We start from the raw sequence: 11,677 nt of genomic DNA, 5'->3' as shown, positions 1-11,677 counted from the left end.
GATACATAGGAGGATCCTTCATCAGTTGGATGATCTATATCATTGGGAAACAAAGTAAGGGCTTGGGATGTCAGAGTTGAAGACAGTGTCGAACGGGGCTTTGTTTCCCACAAACGATGTCAAATTGATCTGTGCTAGAAGATTCGTGACGGTAGAGTAATAGAATATCATCTTAGCATTGTATGAAAATTCAACACTCATAAAGAAAGAAACGATTTGAGTCATCATAAGTTTTGTTGCAGAAACTCGTAAAGGGAAAAACCAAAGGGCCTAGTCTAGCTGAAAAGATCCACTATCAACTAGAAATTACAAATACAGTCACTTATCCCACATGTTGAAAAGGGCTACACAATCTACCAGGTTATAAAGTCAGTGTGCAGATGAACTTGTTGCATGAGATAGGCAACGACCAGCAAGTGGTGGTCGATGATGGTTGGCGGTGATCGACAACTGTAAGAGTGATACTAAATTTTAGCTCTTTGTCTAAGTTTCAAGCTCTTCTTCAAGCTTTAAGCTCTTTTCTTCAGGCTTCAAGCTCATTTTCTTCCTCTTGAGAGGGGTGGGTTCTATTTATGGAGCTTCAATTGCAATCAATAAAGGAATATAAACTACTCTGACCGGAAGACTCAGAGAGATTACCTTGATCATATGGTATTTGATGGACATTGAGTGTCTTACTGATGTCGGAAATGAGTGATCTTAGGCTCGTTGGATTCTTCTTGTCAAGACGCTCAATTCAACAATTCGTGCACCATATTCGACATCTATTTGACATTCCAAATATGCTTGGAAAGCTTCCAAAATTGGTTTAATGTCTTGATCTGAGCTTGATTTGACTCAGATTTCAACAATTTTGGTATCATTGAGTTCGTTTCGTTGAGCTGATCTATTTGATTGTAAGTTGTTGAAATCAGAGCTTTGGATGACTCTTAATCAAAGCTTGAACATTTCTTGTTCAAAAGATTGCCTCAAGATCCGTGTGATGCATCGAGTTCATGTCAGAGATTGGGAATTTGTCGATGGTGTATTAATGCTCAAACTTAGTTCATTTATTATCATGATCGTTTGAGTTTGATTTATATTCATTTTATATAATAATAATCAAGTCATTATCAAATAGATTTTTAAGTAGTATGATCGGGCTACTTAATTTCTATCTAAATAGTTTTTATTGAGCAAATTAAATCTAGTGTAATCAAGATATTTATTTTCTAATTAAATGAGACTAAAACTATTGATTAGTAAGATTGAGCAATTTATTTTCAAATCAAACAAGTTTTTTTGAGCTTATAAATAAGTTACTTTCGTGGACTTATTAAAACAAACAAGCTTTTAAATGAATGACTTACAAAATTAATAAGTAAACTAAGCATATAAATGTGTAAAAGAAATGAACATCCAAACAAACAAGTATTTAAAATGTTTATATACTATTAAAATTTTAATTTAATTTAATATAAATGAATTTTAAATTAAAATTAAATTTAGTCTTTTTGTGAGCTTAATTAAGCATTAATTATTGTCATTCATACGAGTTAGATTGAGTTTTAAGCGAGCTTACTCGCAAGCTTATTTATGGATTTTAAATGAAATTGTTCATTGAGCTTCTTAACGAGTCTGTTTGTGAGTTTTAAATGATATTGTTGACGAATATAACTGAATTGAATAAGGACTTGTTCAAGCTTTTTAATTTAATAATCGAGCATTTATAAAAGTGTTCAAACTTGTTTAATTTACTAATCAAATAAACGTGAAATATCTCATATTGAGCTGAGCTGAGAGTATATAATCAAATGCTTGATATGTTTACAACCCTACCCCTATTGATCTAAATCTTCTTTCAAGACACTCAAATTGTAATGCCCAATAAGCATTAATAGCAAACACTTGATGATCTAACACCCTCTAACATTGTTAGGGCTTGTGCGTGAGAAGTGAGTTGCACATCATAATGTGGGCTTCATATCTAAAAAATTTCAAATATCAAAATATCTTTTCTAATGTAGATGAATTGATCTTCAATGTTGCATTGGTATTTTCATAGTCAATAACTTCTCTATCATATCACCTTATTGCATTACTGAGATATAGTTTTATTCTGAACATCAATTTTTAGTGCATCGATGGATGTTGAATCTCATCTACTTCAACGTTCTAATTTGACAACACTGCCATCGCCACCCTAGCCTTTCAACCATCATTGCTACAAGCCTACCGATTCAAGCACAATAACTAATAATAATAGAACTTATTTTAAACTCATTTGAGGATTAAGGAATCATTAGAGACATAAATTGTTGACATTTAGCCATCAACTAGCCCATAAGTAAAATTATATTTTTTTGTCCAAAATATTATCTTTTCCCAAAAAGTATGACCACAACATCACGATGGCTTATAGGTGGGGCCATAAACATAGGAGGTAAGCCCAAAACTAGAGCTCACTCCAAGATAGCTACCATGCATACATGAGGTCCAATTACAAGAAGCCAAGCCTAAAGGAACAATCTAAGGTTCAGTACATAACATTTTCTTATTTGGAAATATTTTCTAAATAGCTTTATGTTGTATTTGATTTGCTTGTATTATATGGGTAAGTTAATGTGCTATTTTGTCACTTTCACTTTGTGAACTTATATCATAGGAATGTTAACCATAAGTCAACATTTATGGTTTGGAGTGTTGTTACATGTGAAAAAGTTAAATGCAGTCAGAATGAGACGTGGTCATGAGGTGGTTATGGGAAGGGACCACCTATTTTCTCCTTCCTTATTCATTTCAAAATGAAAGGGTGTGTCTTTTAGTGGGAGAAAGATGAATGTTTGTGTTATATTTAAAATAGCATTTTATAAAATGAATTATTGTGGTTTTGAAGTTGTTCTAGATTGATTCCATTAATCTTATTTTGCTTTGTCACCAACCAAAATTTCGAGGCTTTGATGATCATTCATCCTTTATTCACTTAGTTATTAGTATCAGAGAGTGGTATGGTGGACTAACACTTAGCCTTATGGAACTTTATGAAGTGAGAAGCTTGGCAAGACTTTTCACCAACACTTGCTTTGAGATAATAGTTGTCATTCCATTGGTTTAATTTCATTTATTTGATATTTTACTTCTATTATAAGTATTAATGGCAAATATACATGTTTGATGTAACTATGTCACCTTTTGTGTTAGCACTAACTAGTTAGCCCCACATTCAAGCCTGAGAAGTACCTTGAACTTATCCCTCCACAATTTGATTATTTTTATTACAATTGATGTTGAAGACTTAAGGGTAGCCTTTTTATGTTCTCACTATTTTCATCACACCTACCATAATCATACGAAAGATAATTCCACCATTAGCATAACTCCTCGATGTATTTCCATTTTTTTCTATTTTCATCTCTTATATCAAATCATAGTATAGTTCAGTTTATTAATTTTCATTTTTTAAATAAATTTAAGAAAGTAAAATATTTATTTTTGATAATTCAGGTACCCAAATCAAAATAAATAATAAAGAGAAAATTAAAAACAACCTAATGATCTTTTAATATTTTGGTTTAACCAAATTTCCTTTTTCTAAAATTGAGTGAGAAGTTGAAATCTAAATAAACCTTAATTCTAAATAAAAAATCAACCTACTTTTTAAAAAATTCAATCAAATCCACCAAATAAACTCGATTTTGTTTGATTTTTCAGTTTTAAACCAAAATATGCTCACCCCTGCATTCAAATACTTTTAAAATTTATATAAAGTTTATTACAATTGTTGCAGAAGTCTTAAAGGGTAGCCTTTTAATTTTATCACTTCTTTTTTTCATCACACTTATATAATCATATTAAAAAAATCGCTCTTTAGTGTAACTTATCTTTGATGTGTTTCTTTTTTTCATCTATTTTCTTCCCCTATACTCTAAGAACTCTAAAAAACACATATCATACCTTACATATAACCTTTCCCATACTCATAAGTTGAAAATAATGGATAATTGTTGTTTTGTGTCTTGGTGGTGAATATCAGTTTATAGACCAAATTCATATAAAATTTCTCGTCTTATTTATGTGTCACTCTTTTCTTTCTTCTAACTTTTATAGAATAGTTTCACCAGAGAGAGAGAGAGAGAGAGAGAGAGAGAGAGAGAGAGAAGTGTGTTATATAGACATCTTCTTATGATATAAAGAATATTAAGTATATATCTACCTCTCCACCTTATAGAATATAGGAAATCTAATGTTTCTTCCCTTGCTTTAAATTTATGATGTTTTTTTTAAGGACATGATTCATATATATTGATAACCTTTGTGTTTCTGGATATTGTTGATATTCTGCTTCTTGAAACGAAGATCTTTGTGTTTTGTAAACAAAAGATCTTCTTGGAGCATCTACTGTTGATCGCCTCACAACAACGAAATATGACCGAGGTGGAGCATCAGAGGTTGATCTATGGGGGCCCTTAGTTTAATATATGCTATGAGACTACCCTGCTTCAAAATCATGTCGACCAGGCCGATCAAATGACATATAATGAATGTGCACTGATTCTTCTACTTTGCGTAATAACTCTAAAATCTCGTTGTAACTTTTGTCATCGAACGTGTATTTGCTCCACGATCCCCTCCATATTTTCGAAAATGTTCTTGATATGAATAAGGAAATCCAACTGTATGATTGGTAATTTTAGATTATTATTATGTATTATAATAAAAGTATAGTTGCAGCTATATAGACAAGCAAAAATGTAAGAACTTACCTCTATTATCTTTCTTGGTGATCGTGTGTATTATGTTTCATGGGGCTTAATTTGAGGCTTTGGTTAAGTAGAGTGAAGTTTAAGGCTGATATCACTACAAATAATTTTATAATCCTTCCTTTCTGTTTCTTTCTGCTAGGCTTATCAACACAATAAATACCCGACGATTATTCTATATCTCGATATATTTACTATGATACTACTCCCAATTAAGTCCTGCTTTATCTCGCCCATCAGTTCTATGGAAAACTTGTTCTATGGGTTCAATGGATATTGACTGGGAGCTTGAGAACCGATGCATAACACGATATGGAAAGTGCCGCTCGACATGCTTTCAATCCTTTTAGTGTAATACTTGCAGTTCAAATGCCCATGCTCTCAAAATAAATGTTATGTAATAACACAAATATTTACATCTATATATGGTGTTCAAATAACCTGCAGATAATTAGACCAATAGCCATGCATCGTCGGTTTTCCAGACTGTATATAGACCATACAATATTAACATTTTAATTGACATTTACTTAAAAAATAATTAAAATTTCCTCAATAATAATAACAAATAATAAGAGCTGCAAAATATAAAGCGCTAATTGTTTTGGTATGTGCAATGAAAAAAATGCATTCATTGCTATAAGAACTTCTAATTGAGGAGGGGTAAAAAAACCACTTACGTCCCAAGTTTTTCTTAGGTAGTTTAAGCCCTTTTGACAAAATTCTTTATAGCTTTAAAAACAGTATATTTTATGTGCATATAACATTGGTCTATAGATAATTATAATGCATTCTCATAATAAGAAATATTGCAGTATAAAAATAAACATAAGTAAACATTATGGAGCTTTCAATTAATTTTATATAAAACTAATTTGTTCTTATTTTGCTAATGAGGATGTGTAAGACAGTATCTTGACGACATGAGCAGTAATTAGAAATAATAAAAATAATTTATAATAGTTTCGGACAGTATTTCGACACATCGTTAATAATTCCAATATATTACAGACAACATTTTGACAAAGCATAAATAATTAAAAAAAATAAGAAACTTACTTGGTTCATAACATAACGATGTAAGATAAAAATTAGCAGAATTTCATCATACCGTACATAATTTCAAATAGTAACGTGCATTACAACATCATAATGCTTAAAATTATTGATTTAAATTAAAAAAAACAATTCAAAAAAAGAAAACATTTCAGTATTTCCTAAATAATTAAAAAAAAAAATCAGCATAACAGTATATTAAATGTGAATCGTACATAATTTCAAATAATAACGTGCATTACAACATCATAATGCTAAAAATTATTGATTTAAATTAAAAAACAATTAAAAAAAAGAAAACATTTCAATATTTCCTAAATAATTAAAAAAAAATCAGCATAACAGTATATTAAATGTGAACAAAACATAAACAATTAAACTAAACTAACATAATAACTATTTTAAAAAAATTAAGTGAATATTATTCCCTAAAAAAACTAAGATAATCCGACTACGAGAAGTAACAAGAGTTTTGAAGAGAAGAAGAGGTGCGAATTTAAGAGTTTTGAAGCCCCTACATGTAAAAAAGCCATTTCTTTTTTTAATTCGAATGTGGGTGCACACGCAGGGATCGCAAACTGCAACGCCCGAGTTTAAAAATTGAGTGGCGTCCCTTTGAAATTGTGAGGGCGGGAAGGCAGACCATCCAATCACTACTGAGCTCTCAAAATCCTCTCGACATCCCCAACACTCACCCATGGCATCACCATCTCTCGCGCGATGTTCCCAACGCTCCGATCGTCGCATCCTTTCATCCACCAGCGGCAGCGGCTTCTCGTCAGGTAAAAAGTCGGCCGCAGCGAGGATCCCCGCAGGCGCTCCCCCGAGGGTTTTGATTGTATTGGAGATTAGGCGGGATCTTGAATGAAGAATGAAAATGGAGGAGTAAAAGAGGATCATGATTTTAGTTTGGAAATTATGTTAATGTCTTTGGTTAATGACAGTTGGAACAAGCAAAAGAACGTTGATCTGTGTGATAACCATCTATTTGATCCTCTAGATTTTTCGGCTCTGCAACGCATTCAGATATTATCACGCTCATGCTTATTATACTTTATCGTTGTCTTCGATGATGGGATCCAACACTTATAGGTCAATGATTTGAGTGTTTAAGCTAGCATAATTTCTTGATAAAGCACAGTTATAGACTGAAATATATGCAAATGCTATATAAACTAGTTACTAATTGCTTTTACATGTTAATCTTCAGTCTCTTCACTTGACTAGCAAGCCTTTCCAATCGCCTTGTGTTTCACACAACCACGTGCATGCTTTGCTATTCATGGCTAAACATATAATGGAGAAAGCAATACATTTTTTCTTCTGGGGAGTTATAGCATTTCTAATGTGCATAACTTGTAGGTCTAATATGTGTCACCTATACGGACAACCTATTGGCCTTAAGAGCTCATATGACTCATATATGGCTTATTGATTTGCGACAATAAATTTTATATGATGTCATCTTATTTTTTATAAGTGTTTTATTTTACGTCAATCGTTTTTCAAGGCCATTTTGATGAAGATCAATTTTTCACTAAGCTTGCTTTTTGCTTTTCCATTTGAAGACAAACTCAAGTTATCTATCTCAAACACATTCAGGGATGCAAAGTGAGGAATCCAAAGTTTATATGCTTACCATGCATCTTATTCATGATTTATTTTAAATTGATTGAGTTTTTTTACCAATGGTCACTAGGGTGGTCAATATATAACTAAACTAATTTTAAACTATGATTTAATTGTAATTATTGTGATTTTTTTGGATTTATTTTTTATTTATCTAATTTGTTGGTATTTATTTTTGAATGAATTATAATAAGTAGTGATCATGTGCTAAATATTATCTCACCATGGCATTGATTATTAGTAATGTTAAATGTTACCTAAGCTTTAGTTTTATAATTGTGTCATTTAGTTCTTTAATTAAATGACATAATCCTTAATTATGGTAATTGAAATTAAATAGTTTTTAACTTAAGAATTATCAAATTATTCTAAATTTTTTCTAACTTTTTTTCTTTTCTACGGTAAAAATTCAAATTTTTTGGTGTTCATTTAATATATTTAAACATTCATGATAATTATGGTTGATGAAGCAACTATGATATAATCAATAAATTTGGGCTTAATTTTTATTTCATTAGGTTCATTGGATGGTTTGCATACTATTTTATATATTATATAATACACTTTCGAGCAAAATGGATGATTAAAAATGAATTTATTTAAAATATTAGCTACTTTCCAAAACTTAATTAACATGATGGCCTCTAGAACCGCTCCATTTCGACCATAAATGGTCCTCGATATACATATCTTAACATAGGAAAAATTAGTCAAATCAGTCATTGGTGGAATCTCTTGGAATCGTTGGTGAATCATTTGTCTTTTTTTTATGGACTTTTTTTTGAGTTTTTTTAAATGTTTTTGAGAGATATTTTAGGGGATTTCTAGGCCTATGGATATTACATATATTTGAAATGAAAAGTTATTTGACTTGTGAATCAAAAAGAGATTTCTTGGTAAAATTATTCCAAGGATTTTTTCAAGAAAAGAAACAATGTGTTCATCCATTTTAAATCCCTCATGGGCTTGCTTTTTTGGTAAAATTTTTTCTCATTTCATCTTTTCAGGCTCTATGTATAGTGTTTTACTTTTTATGTTTTGTAGCTTATTAAAGTGAGTAATTGTAAGATTTTGTTGGTGACTATCTTAATTTACTACCAAAATTCAATAGATTTATGGTAGCTTTAAATTTATGAAATTGGTTTTGTGCCTTCTAGCGGGACTTATTTAAGCTTTGTGTGCCAAAGCTTTTGTGTGTGGGATACTTTTTGTTGAACAACTTAGAAAAAGTATCGAGTTTTCTCACTCCCTAAACAAAATTATGCAGAGGTTTCTTCACCTACTTCTTGGAGTAAAGGAGTTGAGCTTGTAGCTACAAGTTTGGTTAGTGGAATTCTAATTTAAATAGAAACTAGGCATGGATGAAGGTCGGCCGGTTCCTAAATCATATACAAATTTAATTTTGTCTAAAATTGTTCAGTTATTGCTGATTTACATTTATTTTTTATTTATTTTACTCTTGTTCATGCTTGAATGTTAACTTGGTGATTAGTGCAATTAAATTATTGTGTGATTGTGTAGAGTAAAATAATTTACTTGGGCTTAAAATTGATTACTTAGCATAGATTATTCTACGTCACTATTATTCATTTTTATATTTGCACTTATTTAACTCGGGCGTTTAGTGGCTTAGTTCTATTTTATGTAGTTGAATATTTTATTTGCATTGGAGTTACTAGTAGCCTTACTATTTATCCAATGCTTTGGTTTACTTGTGTGTCACAGTTTTAATATTAAATCAGTTGAGTACAAGTGTCACACCCTATCATTGGGCCTAAAGGAATATTACAAAAATTTTGAAGAAAGAGGTAATTTGAAGATGAATAATTTAGTTATTAGAGTATTGCACCACTTCAATTTAATCCATCTACCATGTAAATTTGATCTAAAATAACCTCTCATGGACCAAGTAGGATCAATTTTGTATAATTGAATGATTAGACTGAGATGAAATTTGTTTTATACTTCTATAAGAGGGATCATTTTAGATCAATTTTATTTACTCGAAGGATGAAATTGGAGAAATACAACTACACATGAATAGTCGGGGCATTATTTTTGGATTTAATCATTTCAGTAATATTAATGCATCAATAAGATTATTGTAGCATCAAAATTCAATAATACTTACTAATTTATCCACCAAAATGTAAATGAAATCTAAGTACTATAACAACTCATCTAAAACATAAAAAGCATTACTAAATTAGATTACTTCTAAATTTTATCAACTTTCAATTATGAACATGAAGCACGAGTCTAGAAATTCTTCTTTGGATAATGTATAACTAATTATCTGAAAATTATCGATTAATAGTTGTGAGTTTGCAAGGTATATACTCAATAGGTGAAATTATGATTAGTAAATTATGAATGACAAGGTACAAAGCATAAATATGGTCAATTAAAAATGTAGTTATAATAATGGAATGTCATATCATTTCATTTGTAAATAATGTAAAAATGATAAGATTTCAATTACCATTTAATGGTGCTGATTATACATTGGAGTTCATAAAACTTATACTTAAATTGATGATCATTGTGTTCAAGCGTGAAATCATTCACTTACATTTATACTATTTATACATTCATAAAAGACTCAACAATCACTAATCATTCCTATTTTATATATTTGAATGTCTAACCTTGAAACCAAGGATTTTAGTCTCCAATTTGATAGCATTCCAATAATTAAACACAAACAAATAATAATGAGTGCATCTCTAATGAGGAAGGTTACATTTATTGCTTAGTAAAAAGTCACTTACCTAATAGAGATCTTGGGCAATCTAATAGTTTGATCGTGATTTTTGATCCTGTTGCTCCATCGTTGGAGCTTCATAAAACTTAGAATGAAAAGAATCTGGGTTACTAATATGTTCATTGTATTGCGTAGTAAATATTAAACAACCAATTCAAGCATATTCCATAAATAAATGATTCTAAAGATTTTCCACATTATTCTCATATTTATCCCAAAGTTATTTCATCCATGGATCTTGTCATCTATAATCATCTTTTATCACATTTTTGTTATAGATCGTATTTGAATCAAACATTCGCTAGAAATTCTAATTTTGATATTATTTTTCTTTCCAAATTAATAATCTGGTTATCTATTAAGTTGCTTAGAAGCCTATTAACTTAATATAAACAGTACACCAACAAATGCTTAAAACAAAGGATCATGTATGGGAAATTGGATCTTCATTATAAATCATTGATTAAATTCATTACAATTAATATTTATAAACCTAACAAACTTCTTACTATAAGTGTGTACAAAATAAATTATATTAAATTCAAAGATGAGAAATATTGAACTTCTTAGAAGAAAGCTCTATAATACTTTTGCAAGGATATTATTTATTACAAGAACACAATACACTATTTTTAGATTCATAATTATATATATGCATCAAATTTTATAACTTCTCATGAAGGAAAAGGGGAGTATAGAACTATGTTAGGATTTTTGGTTCACGCTTCATGTCATTTACTTCTTACTAAGCCATCCAACTCTGCCCTAATTTAACCCCAAATGACACCAGAAAAGTATGAAAATAAAATTAGAGTCATGGTTTGATACTATCGAAAAGAATAATTTCAAAATTGTCATTTTACCACTAGAAGTAAACATGTTACTGCTCACTGTCCATTCAGTCAACAATAGATTCATAACAATTTAGTCTTAAATCTGAGTTCTTGTCCTCTGGGATTTGGTTTTTGGTATTTTTGGTTTTAGATAAGGGCTAAGAAATGTATTTCTTTTGGAGTTGATCAATGTTCACAGAAGCAATAGGGGCACGATTGCTGAAGAAAGTATTATAGGAAGCTTTCTTTTTTCCTAAATGTTTTTTAAGTTCAGCTGGAGTGAAATCCACTTCTTTTTTTAAAGTGACTAAAATTTGTGATCTTGTTCTCCACAGAAAGTCGAGGAAGTGGCAATTAAATTTTAAAAAAAGAGGAACTTGTCCTAGCAAAAAAATTTGCATGATTATAGATATAGTAAAGGGTCTATGATCTATGGCATTATACCTCGTAGATTTTTGTCGAAGGCTTTTGGGTTTTCTTTTAGAGCTATTGTCAGTTTGTATTTTGTAATCCTTGGTTTGTAACAAAGGACCATGTAGAACTGATGCATGACATTATAATGATTCAAGGAACCGAAGCTATAAATAATGATTCGGTTTATTACTTACTACAGTTTACTCGTATTACAGACTATTGCCTATGAAACTGGTGTAAAT

At 30.3% G+C, this 11,677-nt stretch overlaps 1 protein-coding gene across 1 annotated transcript in view; it reads left to right on the top strand.

Annotated features, from left to right (window-relative positions):
* Positions 1 to 6,492: 6,492 nt before the first annotated feature.
* LOC110027285 (kinesin-like protein KIN-UC) overlaps positions 6,493 to 11,677 on the top strand; it is a 41,823-nt gene continuing 36,638 nt past the window's right edge. Inside the window, exon 1 of the mRNA XM_020728639.1 lies at positions 6,493 to 6,577. Within this exon, the coding sequence (XP_020584298.1) occupies positions 6,493 to 6,577 (85 nt within the window). The remainder of the gene's footprint in view (positions 6,578 to 11,677) is intronic.

This window comes from Phalaenopsis equestris, unplaced genomic scaffold (genome assembly GCF_001263595.1).
Source record: "Phalaenopsis equestris unplaced genomic scaffold, ASM126359v1 Scaffold000422, whole genome shotgun sequence".
Lineage (NCBI taxonomy): Eukaryota > Viridiplantae > Streptophyta > Magnoliopsida > Asparagales > Orchidaceae > Phalaenopsis > Phalaenopsis equestris.
This window is presented reverse-complemented; position numbering and strand designations above follow the sequence as displayed.